The sequence below is a fragment of the Symphodus melops genome (assembly GCF_947650265.1).
Source record: "Symphodus melops genome assembly, chromosome: 7".
Lineage (NCBI taxonomy): Eukaryota > Metazoa > Chordata > Actinopteri > Labriformes > Labridae > Symphodus > Symphodus melops.
The window spans coordinates 18,174,712-18,192,364 of NC_136697.1; the positions used below are offsets into that span (position 1 = coordinate 18,174,712).

Genomic DNA, 17,653 nt, shown 5'->3' on the forward strand with positions numbered 1-17,653 from the left:
CAGCACAAGCTGAAGGTCCGGGTTCGATGGAGCCAACAAGACCACATCATCATCAAAAAGCAGAGACGAGATCCTGTGGTCCCCGAACCAGACCCCCCTCCGGCCCCTGGCTGCACCTAGAAATTCTGTCCATAAAGTAATGAACAGAACCAGTGACAAAGGGCAGCCCTGCCGGAGGCACACGGGCACCGGGAACAGGTCCAACTTACTGCCGGCAATGCGAACCAGACTCCTGCTCCGGTCGTACAAGGACCGGACCGCCCTTAGCAAAGGACCCCGAACCCCATACTCTTGGAGCACCCCCCACAGGACGCCACGAGGGACACGGTCGAACGCCTTCTTCAGATCCACAAACCACGTGGACTGGTTGGGAGAACTCCCATGAACCCTCGAACACCCGCTGGAGAGTGTTGGTCCAGTGTTCCTCGGCCAGGACAAAAACCGCATTGTTCCTCTTGAATCCTAGGTTCGACTAACAGCCAGATCCTCCTCTCCAGTACCCTGGAATATACTTTCCCAGGGAGGCTGAGGAGTGTAATTCCCCGGTAGCTAGAACACACCCTTCGATCCCCCCTCTTGAAAAGAGGGACCACCACCCTGGTTTGCCAGTCCAGAGGCATTGTCCCTGACCTCCACGCGATGTTACAGAGATGTGTCAACCATGAAAGCCCCTGCACATCCAGAGACTTAAGATACTCAAGGCGAATCTCATCCACCCCCGGTGCCTTGCCACCAAGGAGCTTACCAACCACCTCGGTGACTTATAACCGGTACTTATTTCCCTAAATGGGTACATGTTGGAAAATTTACTTTAAGCCATCCTGTCTTTCCCAGCAAATTCTAATTACTTCACTTAAATTTGGTATATAAATCCATTACCAGCAAGCTTGATGTTGTTTCCCTCCCTCTGCTTTGACCTCTTTGTGATAAATTACCGGGTTAACGAGTTTCGGTCCGCTCACCATTTGGCTGTATTCATTTGAACCTAAATACAACTAAAACTGCCCAGAAGTAATATTTTTATACTATGTAAATCTAAACCTCACTCATAAATGACTTGTTAAGATCAATAGGCCTATATAGACAATCTAGTGCTACTGAGTTCGTATCAAACATCCTCTGCAATATCAATGAAATAATCAAAAATAATCAAATATGAAATAAGATTGCAATACTGTGTCTGTCTCTCTGGATTACTATACTTAATACTTAATTTTGTTTTGAGAAAAGACTGAGATATGACACTTTAAAGCTGGGCCAATTTTCTTTTCTTTGTATGAACATCATTCACAATTCAAGTTTTTTTTTACACTTTTATTAATAATTACGTGGCTCAATTATCAAAACTGTCAGTCATACAAAAACACTTGGTAGAATGAAGATACACACATTGACATGTACATAAATGTATGTACTGTAATGGTAAAATATAACAATGGTCGATAACTCACTACCAGTTTTGACACAGTACGAGCTCACAAATAGATTTCTCCTACATACATGGCTTTTCTCTATGTTTCTTTAGGCTATAGGCTTGTGTAAAGTGTTTGCCACACACTGGACAAGAGTAAGGTCGTTCCCCTGTGTGGACCTTCATATGATTTTTCAATTCATTGTTTAGTCTAAAGGCCTTGCTGCAAACCTCGCACACAAATGGACGCAAGCCTAAATGTTTAGATCTGCGGTGAGCCATTAAATGGGATTCACGCTTGTAAGTTGCACCACAGTCTTCACACTTGAATGGCCGATCCTCTCTATGTTTAACCATGTGAACCTTGAGCAGAGCTGCGTTTGGCCAGCCTTTCCCACATGTTTCGCAGAGGTACGGCTCTTGTCCTTTGTGTTTATACAAATGATATGTAAGGTATGTTTTTTGATAGAATACCTTCCCGCACTCTGGGCATGGGTAACCACCTGTATGCCTCACCATATGAGCTTTCAGGTAGTTTTTTGAAGCAAACTGTTTCCCACAGTATGTACAAACAACAGGTGGCTGTTCTCGATGTGTTCTCCTGTGTCGCATCAGAGGATAGTGAGATTTAAAGCTTTTCCCACATGTTTCACATTGGCATGGTGTTGGAGTATGTACTTCTTTATGTCTTTTAATTTCTTCTGGAGTTCTAAAACCTTTCTTACAGGTAGTGCATTGGAACAATTGTTTGTTTTGTTGATGGTGAATCAATTCATACAATCTGGAAAAAGAGGTGTTGCACAAAGTACAGGGGTATGGCCCTCTAAAATCATGTGACTCAGAGTAATGTCTTTGCATGAGCACAATGTTTGAAAAGTCTTTTTCACACATGCTGCACTTAAAGGTTCCAGCTTTACACTGGGAGCCCTCTGCATCATCTGCTGTGGATGAAGTAGCCGTTTGGCTTTCCATTGTTTCAGAACTTTTCTCAGCATTGCTCTCATTAGTGTTGTCAACTGAAAAGAAATCACAGCCATTGATGATTAAATAGTTGGTGTTGGCTTGCTCTTTTTTTGGAGGAGCTGCTTCCGAACATGTTTTCTGGTGCTTTTCAAAACTCCTGTAGTATGTAAAACACTGGCCACATTTTGGACACGTTTGAGGTTGTTTATAAGTCTTTAAGTCTGTGGACGCATCTGCAGTTGTCGAGCTCTGACTTGTTTCACTGGAAACCATTGCTGTGGATGAAGTTGTTGAAATGTTGCTTTCCATTGTTTCAGAACTTTTCTCAGCAGTGCTCCCCATTGTGTTGTCAACTGAATATATTTCACATCTATTATTAACCAAATTGTTTGTGTTGGTTTTCTTAATCCTTCTAGAAGCTGCCTCTGAACATGTTTTCTGGTGCTTCTCAAAACTCTTGTGGTAGGTAAAGCGCTGGCAACATTTTGGACAGGTCAGTGGTTGTTTACATGCCTTTGAATCTGTTGATGCATCTGCAGTTGTCGAGCTCTGGCTTATTTCACTATAGACCACATTGATCTCCTGTTTGACTTTATTTTCATGGCTCATGGAACTGTCTTTTGAAGACTGGTTTAAAGCTCTGCATTTATCTTCCTGATGTGTCATGCAGTCTTTATAGCTATCAAAATCTTCCCCACAGTAGCAACAAAGGTAAGGACTCTGTTCAGTGTGGCTTCTCATGTGCTTCATCAGGTCAGTAGAACTAGTAAATATTTCTCTACATATGGAGCACTGTTTGACACGACTACTTCTTTTACATGTTTGGTCTTGTAGTGAGTCAGAGGTTATTAATTCCTCTGGTACAACGTTTGACATTTCAAAGGGAACACACTTGTTGAATTTATCAACAGGGAGTCTTTCAGTGTGAAAAGCTGAACTTGAGGAACGCTTTGTGTCCATCTCTTCTTGTTTTTTCCTTCTGGCCGCACATGTCCTCTGGTGTTCCTCAAAGAGTTTCTGGCTCGCAAAATCTTTGGTACAAACACGACAACCAAGACTGCAGTCCTCATTAGATGTCCGACTGCAAGTTTCCAAGTGACTGAGCCATTTTTCATCCATGTGATCACCATCACTGGACTCATTTTCTTCAAAAAATGGAACTGTTACTTCAACAGATGCTCCCTGGTCTTCAGTTAAATCACTGACACACGGCTGTACATCTACTTCGTCTTCTTCATTTTTCACAAATTCCGAATAGAACGCATTGTCTTCTTCATCTTGAATTGACTCACTGCCCAATAAGTTATCTGTGTGCCAATCTTGTGAGTCAAATGTGGGTTCAGTTTTGACAACTACATCACCTTTGTCTTTGTCCACATTTGGTAGGTGATATGACAGGCTGGTCAGGATGCAGTCATCACTAGAGGAAGAAAAAGCTAAGAAAAAACAGAAGTGACTTTTAGCAAATGAGGCTTCAAGACAATAAAGAATTGAAAAGATTCCAGTTGGTACTATACCTTGGGGAACTTTGTGCCCATGGTGTTTGTGATGCTGGATAAGTGTTTTCAGTGGCTTAGACTGGTTCATGAAGTCTACACACTCTTTCAAGATGGAAGGAGCGAGACTGAACCAAAGGGAAGTCTTGAAATGGAACAGAACAGGAAAACAAATCCATTTCAGCGAGAACACCAAACATTGTTAGTTGTTGATAATCACTTGTCAGGTACCCACTTGTTCAAGGTTAGGAACAGGCAGCAGCTCATGCAGATTGAGGAGGAATTTCTTCATGAGAGTCTGAAGAGCTGAGTCATATTTAGGGCCAAACAGTGTTGGGAAGATGTTCTAAAGAGAAAATAATTCATTACATTTACAACATGCTTTGAGGCAGTTTTGAAGATTAGATCTGGAGGGTTATATTAGGCACCCCATGGGGGTCCAAAGAGCTCAGGAGTGCCACGAGGTTTTGTCTGCTCCAAGGTTGTCCAAATTACATTTCCCCATATTTACTAAAATAATTAGAACACACTTATTGGATAGTTTATTCGAAGAATTTTAGATGAAACTGTTTTAAAAACACAAAGGATTCTCATTTAAAATATCAGGCTATTTAGCTGCATTTTTAATGAAGGTTCTCAATATGATGCAATCAATGGAAAATGATTTTAATTTTTTAAGGCATATATTCTTGGGCATTTGTGCCTATATTCAAGAGGTCAGTGGATAGTCAGAAATCAGGGAGACACAGAGAGTAGTGAATGACATGCAGGAAAGGAGCCATGGGTTGGATTTAAACCTTGGCTGCCCACTTCAAGGACTGTAGCCTGTTTCAATTCATTTATTCAGATCTCAATAAGCCGTGGCCTAAGCCACAGCCATTTTTCCTGGAGTTATTGGGCACAGAAACTAACAATTTGGCCCCCCAGCGTCCAGTAAAGTTTTTGTGTTTGACAGCAATGAATCCCTCTTTTTCTATGTTTTGGAAAAAACTAAACAGCATATCATGATGAGTACTGAAAGTGTTCACTCTACACATTTGCCTTTAACACACTCCTCTCTTGACAAAAACAAGCAGCAGAAATAGTACCGTCTTACTCACCTGATAAAAGATATCCTTCTGACAGTGATCTTCCACGAGAGTGTGAACAAGCCTCAGGAAGTTTGTCACTGAATCTTTCATCTCAGAATTGGAAGTCTACAAAAAAAAAAAAAAAAAAAACAGCAAATAAGTTCATCCGAAAGACAATAAAAAGTGATGGAAATACAACCAGAGTACTGACCGCTTTATCCTGGTTTGTAATGTAGGTATTTATTTGGCTCAGATGATGCTGAAAGGCCTGCTGGTCAGAAAATGCATCATTGCGGCACAACTCTAGCACCGCCTGTCAGTATTTAGAAAAACAGAACCATTCAGTGAAGCATGGTTTTTCAATAACCATCCTGTAGAGATTAATAAAGTACAACATCTGAAAACCATCCTAACAGTATAACAGTAGAAACATTGGATGTAGATTCAGTCATTGTCAGTCAGTCAGATCATGACTAAAGCAATTAATGGATACACTGAAATGTAATTTAGGCTTCTCCCTCATACATATTAACAGTATATATAATAACATGGTGTTAAACACACAAACTCTTATGGGGCTAATATAGGTGAATGTCAGTGTTGGTATGTGATTGCACTTGTGCTTATTTATTTTTAATGTACATAATAACATAAAGATATCATATATGTAAATCATATACTGAAAGCATACATAGGCTGTAGTATAATCCTTAATATTATGGCTGAGAGGTGTAGTCTACAGTACACCTTTAGCTAGTTAACAAAATTAATCATCAGAAAGACAAGTTCTTTAAGAAAGAAAAAATCCATCAGCCCGAAAAATGCCATGTCAGTCGGGCCATACAGAAAATCTCATTCTATATGAAGGTTATTACTTTGACTTTGAAAGCCCAAAGAATATTAGGCAAATGGGAAGGAGAAAATCCATTCCAACAAGTATTATAAGGTATTTTATAAATACATTATTGATGGTGTTTAGCTGGAGAAAATAAAGTTAATTTGAACTACTTGAAATACACTTCTACTCCACACCGTTACAGCATCAATATCACATTGATTAAAGAATAATCATATTGGTATTAAGGTTATGTTTGTCTAACTTTTAGTAACTACAGATGGCTGATATTGTTTAGTTTAGCACTAATGTGTGGTAGTGTCCTTTAACTTACATATTAACAAACTAACTTACCTGAATACCTTTGCATAATTAATTACTCTAACTTAAACTTTTAGTGTCATGGGAAAAAAAATCTAGAATACAACCTCACTTTTACAGGTCAGGTGAGTATTTGCACCATTCTCCATTTCACCACTGCAGACACATTCATCTTTAGCATATGCTTTTTCTTTGCAACATTACAGTAAGTATTAAGAAACTCTTTGGAGTTGTCTTACCTTTGCACGAAGGCCAATCACTAGTTGGACTCTCTCTGTGTCAGTGAGCAGCTCAGGTGCTGTTTCCAACACTGAGGTGATAAACTCCTCCAGCAGACCGAAATACATCACAGCTCCCTGCTTCACTATCTCCAACAGAGCTGCAGACACAAGCTGCAGAGGAGGGACGATGAGGCGGAAAGAGGAGAGGGGAGGGAAACCTGAGGACGCAGATGTTCAACTCTTGAGTTAACACAGTCAGAAAATGACGTTTTGAGTGAGAATACAGCAATGCAACGACATCCCGCAGCGTGTCCGTCAACATCAGCCTTTGCGTGACGCTGAAACATCGCTTTCTATCGCGATCGTTTCTTCTATTCCCCCCTACAGGGAATGCGAACAGAATTGTTAGTGCATGAACACTCACCATGGTCCGTCAGTGTCTTGCTCATTTTTTTCCCGTCGTGATGGAGTTCTGCAAAAATGCAGCCACAGGAAACGTCTTGCTGATTCTCGTCAGCAGAAGCCTCGGTTCCTCTTCTTCTCCTTCTCGGTCTCACTGGCGCTTCGCATCCAAAATGATTGCATTACTGCCACCCAGTGTGTCGTTACAGCTTTACACACACAAACACACCTTTTTATATACTGTAGTTGCATAATCCAACTAAAGTGATCCCATTGAACACCTACAAATTATTAGAGTCAGTCCTAAGAGTGATCTTAAATAAATGATTACTATTTGAAGAAAACCTATTAGACCTTTACTCTCTATGAATGAACATCCATCAACATTTAAGAGTGTATACATGTCTTTAATTCCAAAATCTGTAGTTCAAGTCCTAAAACTGTCAGCCATAGACAATGGTTAAATGAATATACACACATTCACATCTATATGCAACAGATGAAGAATATCGTAGGGCACATCCATCATGATCAGCTTTAAACCAGTACAAGCTCACAGACAGGTTTCACCTATAGACATGGCTTTTCTCTATGCTTCTTGAGGTTATAGCCTTTCGTAAACTTTTTGCCACACATTGGACAAGAGTAAGGTCGTTCTCCTGTGTGGACCATCATGTGATTTTTCAGTTGGCTGTTTATTCTGAAGGCCTTGCTGCAAACCTTGCACACAAATGGCCGCAAACCTATGTGCTTGGATCTGCGGTGAGAGATCAAACTGGATTCCCGCTTGTAAGCAGCACCACAGTCGTCACACTTAAATGGCTGACCTTCTCTATGTTTAACCATGTGAACTTTGAGCAGAGCCGCATTCGGCCAGCCTTTCCCACACGTGTCGCAGAGGTACGGCTCTTGCCCTTTGTGTTTATAAAGATGATATGTTAGCAGTGTCTTTTGATAGAATACCTTCCCGCACTCTGGGCACGGATAACCATCTGTGTGTCTCACCAAGTGGGCTTTCAGAGTGTCCCTTGAACTGAACTTTTTCCCACAGTACGAACAAACATTGGGCGGCCTTTCTCTGTGCTTTCTCTGCTGCATGATTAGATTAACGCGAAATTTGAAGCTTCTCCCACACGTTTCACATTCGAAAGAAGTTGTTGTTACCCTTGGTTTATGTACATTTGTATGTCTTTTTATTTCTTCTGGAGTTCTAAAACCTTTCTTACAGGTAGTGCATTGGAACAATTGTTTGTTTTGCTGATGTCGAACCAATTCAGCCAATCTGGAAAAAGAGGTGTTGCACAAAGTACAGGGGTATGGCCCTCTGAAATCATGTGACTCAGAGTAATGTCTTTGCATGAGCACAATGTTTGAAAAGTCTTTTTCACACATGCTGCACTTAAAGGTTCCAGCTTTACACTGGGAGCCCTCTGCATCATCTGCTGTGGATGAAGTAGCCGTTTGGCTTTCCATTGTTTCAGAACTTTTCTCAGCATTGCTCTCATTAGTGTTGTCAACTGAAAAGAAATCACAGCCATTGATGATTAAATAGTTGGTGCTGGTTTGCTCTTTTGTTTGAGTTGCTGCCTCTGAACACTTTTTTAGGTGCTCCTCAAATCTCTTGCAGTAAGTAAAACGCTGACCACATTGTGGACACGTCAGGATGGGTTTACACGCATTTTTTCGTTTTTTGGGGATCTGACTAATCTCACTGGAGACCTCATTAATCCCCCGTTTCATTTTATTTTCATGGCTCATGGAACTGTCTTTTAAAGACTGGTTTAAAGCTCTGCATTCATCTTCCTGGTGTCTCTTGCAGTCTTCATTGCTGTCAAAGTCTTCACCACCTTTAGAACCAAGGTAAGGACTCTGTTCAGTGTGGCTTCTCATGTGCCTCATCAGGTCGGTAGAACTAGTAAATATTTCCCCGCATATGGAGCACTGTTTGACACGACTACTTCTTTTACATGTTTGGTCTTGTAGTGAGACAGAGGTTATGAATTCCTTGGATTCCTCATTTGAAGTTTCAAAAGGAACAGACTTCATATCAACAGGGAGTCGTTCAGTGTGAAAAGCTGAACTTGAGGAACACTGTGGTTCCATCTCGTCTTGTCCTTTGCCTCTCTCCACACACATCCTCTGGTGTTCATTAAAGTAGTTTTGACAAGCAAAATCTTTGGCACAAACTCGACAAACAAGGCTGCGGGCATCATCAGGCAGCTCACAGTTTGAAACAGCACAGCACTTCTGATTTGATGGCTTATGCGTTGTCGCTCTCGCAAGCGATGGTAGCTCGGCCTCCACTTCTTTCTCACGAGTTCGCCGTTGAAGATGTACATTCATGCGGTTAAAAAGGGCCCTTCGACTTGCACAATCTGACCGACTCATTTTCGTTGTGACCCGAGCACTATGGGTAATCGTGTGCCTCCTTAGTTTGCTGCGAGAAGTAAAATCGTTGCCACAAACGTGACACTTGAATTCTTCCCCAGGTGTTAACCGTCCGCTTTTTAAACGCCGAAGACTTTTTTTGCCCTTTTCGTCACCATCGCTCGACTCGTTTTCATCAAAGGATGGAAGGATTACATCGACAGACGCACCCTGGTCTCCGGCTGAATCGTTGACACGGTGCTGATCACGTTCCTCCTCATTCTTCCCAAATTCAGAATATAACATCTGAAAGTTTCCCTCTTCATCTTGTCTTGACTCACTGCTCAATCGGATGTCTGCGTGCCAATCCCGTGAGTCAAATATGGCCTCAGTTTTGAAGACTGCATCATTGTCGATGTCCACGTTTGGTAGTTGACATAACAGGCTGGAAAGGATGCAATCATCACCAGAGGAAGAAGCAGCTAGAAGAAAAAGGACCAGCAACATGCAAATGACATTCAGTGACTGTCACTTTAAGAAAGTTAAGAACGCATAAAACACTTGTTGGTACTATACCTTGAGAAACTTTGTGCCCATGCTGTTTGTTATGCTGAATAAGTGTTTTAAGTGGCTTTGGCTGGTTCATGAGGTCCACACACCTCAAGATGGAAGGGCAGAGACTGAGCCAAAGGGAAGTCTTTTAAAAGACAAAAAAAGTGATCAATCAATTTCAGATATAATCACAAATGTTATCCGTGCATTTTAAGATATATAGATACGTTTTTATCACCCATGTTCATTTAACAGCATCCCTCAATCTGCTTTTAGTGCTGATCTAACAGCACAAGTTTTTCTACCTTCCCAGAGGAAAAAACAACAAAACAAACTAAGAGAGCACAGGTGATGAAAAATATTAATACCTTTCCAGTAACCACAAAAATATGCTTAAATATTGCTATGATTATCTAACAAGGAAATGGCGGCAGAGAAACAAACACCCACTACATGTTGTAGATGACAGATGCAAATGAGTTTTCTGTGCCAACTTACAAACATTTGTCTTCTGAACTACGTGAGGCTGAATAACTGACACTCCTTAACATTCAAGTTGTTTTTATAGTATTTGTTTTGATTGTCCCTTAATCGCGTCATGTCGGACACACACTTGTTCAAGGTTAGGAACAGGCAGCAGCTCCTGGAGGTTGAAGAGGAACCTCTTCATTAGAGCATGTAACGCTGAGTCATATTTAGGGCCAAACAGTGTTGGGAAGATGTTCTAAAGAGAGAAGAATTCATTACATTTTCAAACCTCACATATCTTGAGGTATACAGTTAAAGACATGCGTTTGATCGATAAGAATACATTCAACACACTGGGCAGCAGCATATGTAGGATGTGAACAGTTACTCAACATTTGTAGACATTCCTCTCTTGACAGAAATAAACAAAGGACACAGCACAAGCCCACTCACCTGGTAAAAGTGATCCTTCTTGTATTGATCTTCTACCAGATTTTGAACAAGCCTGAGGAAGTTTGTAACGGAAGCTTTGGCCTCAGGACTGAAAGTCTTAAAAAAACAAAGTACTGGTAAATACAGATTTAATTGATTTGAAATGAACCACAAGAGCCTTGCTCTGTTTTATGTGAGCCAACCAGCTAGTGACAACATTGATTCTACCCACTCTACCACGGGGGCCCTTATTGACCACACACCCCAACAGTTTAGGCAGATAGGTAGTCAGTGCTAATGCATCGCTTGGGTTATCAAGTGTTCAAGAGTGATTGATGTGCAACATGAGCACTGACCTCTTCATCCTGGTTTGTAATGTAGCTCAAATGAAGCTGAAAGGCCTGCTGGTTGGCTAATGTATTACTGCAGCACAACTGCAGCGCCGCCTGTTGGCATATCAAGAGAAAGAACCATAACAATAATAACTTTGTTTCAACAGATGTACAAAGTGATTTGACAGACAGAGCAAAGGAAGGACGTCAGGACAAAAACACAAACTTCAACAGTCAGGCTAAACAAAGATAACTCTATATAATTAATATAATTGTAATCAGAAAAGACACAACAGGCTGGTGTAAGAAGCAAATTAAGGCCTTGAAAATGTACAATTTAAGAAAATATAAAATAAGAGAAAAGTCAGCAAGCTGATCTAAAGACCACAGAGAATATGGGCTTGCTCACGTATGAAATGTCTGTTAACAGGCAAGGCAGACAACTGCTTGGGGCCCCAAACCAGTAGGGGGACCACAGAGGGCTGACAAACTTAGTACCCAAGCAGCAACCCAAAATGTGCAAATGTTGCTATGACAGTAGAAATCCTCCCTAAGCACGCCCCGTCTGTCCGCATCTCGTTGCCTGAATGAGTGCTGGTCAGAGGGGCCTTAACTTTGACCTCAGGCTCCAACAAACCCTAGAATCGACACTGATCACAATAGCTATTGGTAAAGTGTTTATTATCTTCATGCAGGCTGAAGGATAACAAGTCACTGTAGGTGTCAACTCATTTTAGTGGAAGATAAAACATGACATTTCCTTTTAAAAGAAAAGGATAAGTACATAGGATCAAACATACTTGAGTTTCAATAAAGTATCTGTCTGTCGTAAACTGTTCCCTCCAGTTGGTTCAGATTGCAAAACAATTAAGTCATTCCATGCCAAGTGGTCCGATGCTCCCACCTCACATTTCGTTGACATTTGCTAGGCCCAACACCAATTTCATTTTTGAAGTCCTTGTGAAAATGTACATGGGTAAATTGTCATTTTCAGCTCTAAAGCACACAGCCAGAGTCGAGGCCTCCTAAAAACACTAGTCCATTGTTTTGGGGGAAAAATTGGAGTACTGCATCTCAGGAACTATATACCACCTACAGAGCAAACATTTTGTACACCTCATTTCAGCCAAGTATAGATGTTCATCAAAATCTGAGATGGTGGGGTGGGGTAGATTTCTATTGACCATTGGACCCTTTAGACAGTTAAGGTGATCGTACCTTTGCACGAAGACCAATCACTAGTTGGACTCTCTCTGTGTCAGTGAGCAGCTCAGGTGCTGTTTTTAACACTGAGGTGATAAACTCCTCCAGCAGACCGAAATACATCACAGCTCCCTGCTTCACTATCTCCAACAGAGCTGCAGACACAAGCTGCAGAGGAGGGACGATGAGGCTGAAAGAGGAGAGGGGAGGGAAACCTGAGGACGCAGATATAAGAGTTAAACTGCAAGGTACAGAGACGAGTTATTTTCCACTTGACTAAAAAAAAAAAAATACACGGCACGTGAATTGCGGTGATAGAATATCTTGCAGCGAGTAAAGTTACTTCCAGAACATCGCTGTTTGGAGATTCAGTCACTCACCATTTTCCGTAAATGTCTTGCTCATTTTGTGGTTATGGACATATCGGCCAACATCGCAGCAGCAACACACGTCTGGCTGTGGGAATATGGAAGTCAGGTCTGACCTTTAGGGCTTCTCCTTAGGAAATGTTCTCATGGCGTCATTACGTTCAAACGTGCAAGCCAGAAAAACTCATGCGAAACTAGTTCTGCAGTTCTCTTAATAATATTAAACCTGGCATTTGGAAAGGACATGATTCATTGGTGATATTTAAAATTTGTGATTAATGACAATACACAAGCAGGGGCCAGAACAGGATTCATTCTCTGTATTGAAGACTATTTCGTAGCTTGCTAATGACCATATGAATCCACTAGATGGTAGCATTGAACACGGGATAAGCATTTGATATCTGACATGTTGACTCTCATGTTGGTACTGCATTAAGTCAAATATTTCAGTTCATTTGCACCTTTTTTATAATGCTTGAGATAGAAGCATGGTTTAAATGATTCTAAATGTGTTTTTGAGTTTTTTTCCCCCTATGAAAATAATTAAATATATTCTATAGTCTCTTAATATAAGCACCCGATATACTGTAGATAGATATGCTCTATTGATCTACAATTCAGTTCGCTTAGCAGACGTTTTTATTCAAATCTAGTTTTGTCGAATGTGACTCTAACAATAAATTATTACTTGAATTACAAAATGTTGCAATAAGCCAGTGCACAAAAAATCATCGAAACACTATGAAAGGTGTTCAATGGCTTGTGACAAACATGCCACATGAAAACAGCATTGATTTAATGTGTTATCTGTTAGAAAGACATGAAATCCTCAGACCAGATTGGGAAAGGATAGGCTTATTTTTAGGAACCCAGAAGACTTTGAGGTTTCATCGTGACAATAAAGTCGATGACTGTGCCTTGGATCACACAACATACCATGTGCGTTGTTACTGTCGGTTACATTGGCATTCGACACTTGTCATAATATTCAGCAACATATTGAGGCAGTGACAGGCTGACAGTAGAGAACATGAAAAGACAGGCAAGAATGAATTATAACAGAGAAGAAAAGGGAGCAGTCATCTGTTTACAGTTTTCTGATGCTGTAGTCATAAGCACCTTTCCACAACCCTGACAGTGTGTGACAGGACTCTATGAACATCTCTGTTGGCTTTAGTGGCTGAGCAGAATTATATTCACAGTGACTGTTAATGTCAAGAGGGAGAGTTGTCCATGTACAAAACAGTTTATAAAAGAAGGTGGATGCTCGGACTGACATTTTTCTTTTGCTGAGTCTGTGTGTAATGTCTTTTTAAAATGAATACATTACCCTTTTTCTTGTAAAGTGTTGCAGTCTGAGACCTTTATGTAATCACGTCACATTACACTGCTGCCCGTCAGGATCAAGATTGAGCTTAACGCTGAAGGTGGAGCCAAGAGCTGCATAAAAAAAAAAGACTTGTAAAGAATCCATCTCCTTACAGATTATAATTGCATAACTATCAGTCACATTTCCCCACTCCAAATATGAAAAGCAGGGAAGGAAAGGCGCTGCACTTTTACCATCTCATTAATTCTCATTTAGATAGTGTCAAGAAAATGTGCTAGTGTGTATGTGTGTCAGTATGAAGGAGAACGAACGATAATATGCAGAGAGAATGACAGATGGGAAGAGACTAGAGAGATACAGGGAGAATGGAAACAGCAGATTTGTAGTGACAGGCTGCTTAGTCTGAAATCTTCAGACTGTTTAGCCCTAAAAACCTGAACCTCACATCCTTTAAAACCAGTCTGAACCACAGCCCCAAACATTAAAGAAACAACACTGTCAACTCTCTTCTGAGCCAAAGTGCCACAAAAAAAAAAATATTTTAGATGCATACAAATAACTGTAGGCTCTTAGTGGTACATTTATTGAGGCTCATGGCAACAACACTATGAGCTAACATCCATCAGATGTGAGTTTTGGGGGATTGGCAAATGCTTCTTAGCAGCTTTGGATGAGCTTACAGTGTGAGTTTAAGTTTATTTTGACAGTTTGTAACATGTGTCAGGCACGCTGACAACCACATGAACGTAAACTTTTGAAGGCTAGCACTAATCTGAGGATGCTTTGAATTAGTCAAAGTTTAACCAACAAAATCCATTAAATTAACTCCCAAATAAACAAAACATTAGCCATTCAGTTAAATCTAATCAAACGCTTCTTTTCTTTTCTGGAAGCTTGAGGCAGCTGATGATTTTTGTGGTTGGGGAAAAGGGTGAAAGCTATTTGCCACTTTCATCTGACCTTAAAACTTGACATCGGAAATCTATTTTAGAAATACATCTAGAAACAAATCACTTTTATTTTGAATGTTGGATGATTGAAGGATGGCTGTAACTGTTTAGATTATTAATACTCGTATACCTGTTTCCAGTGCCAAAATGGTCACTTTAAGTCTCTAAAGGCCATATAATCTTTCCAATTAAGTAATGCATGTTCTGCCCTCCCTCACATATTAACTAAAGTGATGTACCTTACACTGATCAGCACTGCCTGTAACTGCAGTTACATAACCATGTTGCCACATGCGGTTACTGTTCCTTTTACTCTACTTCATGTGATTTCTGCAAGAGATGTTTAATAGAGTGAAGCAATAGTGCTGTCAAGCCTTTAGGTCAAATAATGTGCATTGATGGGAGTAAAAATATGGAGGCTGCAAAGACCGTGATCTGGCATGTTTCCTAAACTTCAACATATTGGAATGCTAAAGAGTGAAGCTTTGCACTGAAAAGAGGCAACATGAGGGCAGCAGCCTGCTGCATTGCACCGGGGTGGGAGTAAATCAAGTGCGTCTGTCCCTCATTTCGGAGAGGGCTTTGATGTCACTGGAAAAAGCTGTAGCTCATTGAAGAATAAAAGTCCCCCCCCCCAAAAAAAACGTCCACTGCTTGGGAGCAAACATGATTGAAAAGCCCTGGAGTCTGTTATCTTTTTCCATTATTAACTCCTCATTTACCGGCTATTAATGTTATCAATTAGCCCCATAATGTGCTCAGTAACTGGCAGGGCTTGAGCATGTGGCTATGTGGATTTTTTTGATGTTAAGACAGAATATTTAATGTTTTGATTTCACTTTAGGCTGAGCTCTCTTTATTTGAAGTATTCAGCTCTCTGATCGCTGATTTAGGTCCCTTTGCTGTGTTTCTTTCCTTTGATTCTATTTCTCTGGGCTCTTGTCTTTTTTTTATGCCCAGATTAGATACATTTCATCTTTGCATTTGCTTCAGTTGTCTCTTGCATGACAAGTTGTCTTTTTTAAATTCTCACTCAGTCGTTTACTTCCTCTTATTTAGCATCAGTGCAGTGATGTAATTTGTGGAAATGGCGAGGTATTCATTGTGCGCATGTGACCTGCATCAGGTCATTGCTTTCAACCTGCAAATGATTCCTACAAGTGCCATATGTCTCACAATAGTCTATGTCTCATATGACCCCCTCACACAGACTCATAATTATAATTGAGTAGTTCAAGCATTTAACCAAAATGTGCACATGTATAACTAACATGGTAACACACATTGCTCCTTAAGAGTTAGCTAATAACTTCACTTAGTTTGGGCTCAAGTCAGCACCAAGAATGACCTGCCTCAGGGAACCAGCTTAACTACATATGTACCATTTTTTTTAACACTTTTTGGACAGGCCAATGCTAATTTATCTACATTTTAACTATATTTCTTTTTTATTTAAGTTAATTTAATTCAAAGGGGGCAGTTAATAGGCAAGTAGAGCAGGAGCATGACAGACAAAAATAATTTCCAAGACAAACAATATAGAAATTTAAATACAAAATGAATAAAGTAGGCTACAGATATATGTGGACATTGGTTGGACTAATAGCGAGAGACAAATGTAAACAGAATCTGTATGTAAGTAGACAGATACTGATTTAGTAAAGGAATAATAGTGCAATGGAGAACAACAATACAAACGAGAAACACATATGTAACCAGAGCTGCATGAAATAAATAAAATTAAGTGATAGTGCATTAAGACCTAATAAGGAGCAGAGGCTGTTAAGGTGCAAATAGATAATGATTAAAGAAGGTTCACAGATAAAAGTCTGATTCAATGAGATGAGGTGGGTTTTTTTTTTTATCTCCCTTTAAAACGTGTAGACAGAAGCATATCAACACTATCTGTTTATATACTCTCCTTTTCTCTAAGCTTATATTTACTACCGATTTTTATTTCAACATAAGTTTCTGTTGCAGCTTTCTTCTTTAAACAGAAGAGTTCATGTAATTTATCTGGCTTAAAATAAGAGTTATTTGGATTCTTTTATAAGACAACTTTTCCTCCGTCCTTGCACACTGGCCTATTAGAGGAGCGCACAGAGCAGCCAATCAGAGGCGCCCACTGCTTAGCTCCACTAATCGTGGATTAGCTACAACCGACTGCAGTCCACGGCTCTGGGAGGGAGAGGTACTCGCTGCCATTCACTACTCATCCTCTGTTTTATTATTAGCTCACTTGGGTCTGGCAGCAGAAGGGGGGGACTTTTGTGCGCAAATATCTGGATCTCAGGTGAAGTTGTGGGGCTATAGCTGGTTTTGGAGCGATGGAAGCTGCTTATGTAGGTCAGGTAGGACTCAATTGATTGATCTCCCTTTCATTTAAAAAAAAAAAAACCACGCCGTAGTGAACGCCGCACGCCGAAGCGCTCGCTCCATTTTCAGCGCACCGATGTACAAGACGAGCAATTACCCCACCGTGGATCCGGCGCCCACCATCATGCACGGCACCTGGTTTTCCACGGGCTGCCGAGAAAACACGGCCGTGGCGGTGGAGAAACCGAAGAAAAAGGCGTTCAGCCTGGTCAAAATCATGTCTCTGAGCAACAAGAAAGGACACGGCCAGTATCCGCACAACAACAACAACAACATGCCCTTTACGATCCACTGTCACATCGGGAAAGAGTTAAAGCACATTTGCAGCAATTGCAGCCGCGGGAACGAGACGCAAGACGGTGAGTATATACCCACGGGCTCGAGCTTTGCGTGGTTTTTTTTCGCCCATAGTAGTCCTGCGGTAGGCTTGAATCCAGGATCCACTCCTCATTGTCTCTGACATCTCCATACATGTTGGCTCACCAGTCGTTCCTTTATTCAGTGCGCATTGTGACTCCTTCTTGTGTCTGCAATATTTGCTCATGTATTTTGT

At 40.8% G+C, this 17,653-nt stretch overlaps 1 protein-coding gene and 1 long non-coding RNA gene across 6 annotated transcripts in view; one reads left to right on the forward strand and one right to left on the reverse strand.

Moving 5' to 3' along the window:
* Positions 1-17,653, forward strand: part of LOC306826709 (phosphatase and actin regulator 1-like) — a 65,230-nt gene that overhangs the window by 17,832 nt on the left and 29,745 nt on the right. The window contains exons 1-2 of one of the 4 annotated variants that reach the window (XM_079348190.1): positions 16,828-17,075; positions 17,170-17,459. The exons of 1 other annotated variant lie outside the window; for it this stretch is intronic. In XM_079348190.1, coding sequence (XP_079204316.1) covers positions 17,177-17,459 — 283 coding nt within the window. In that variant the 5' untranslated portion in view covers positions 16,828-17,075; positions 17,170-17,176. Of the gene's footprint in view, positions 1-16,813; positions 17,460-17,653 lie in introns of those variants that run through there. 2 more of the 4 variants (XM_079348192.1, XM_079348189.1) reach the window with 2 other exon arrangements.
* LOC306826255 lies at positions 1,253-12,258 on the reverse strand. 2 transcript variants are annotated; one of them, XR_013779392.1, is made up of 7 exons: positions 6,742-6,908; positions 6,336-6,535; positions 5,152-5,253; positions 4,971-5,066; positions 4,106-4,216; positions 3,892-4,015; positions 1,254-3,810 (listed from the first exon to the last, which is right to left on the reverse strand). It is a non-coding gene; the product is annotated as an uncharacterized lncRNA (long non-coding RNA). The 2 variants fall into 2 exon arrangements; XR_013779391.1 differs by lacking the exons at positions 6,336-6,535; positions 6,742-6,908 and adding an exon at positions 12,089-12,258 and having other exon boundaries at positions 1,253-3,810.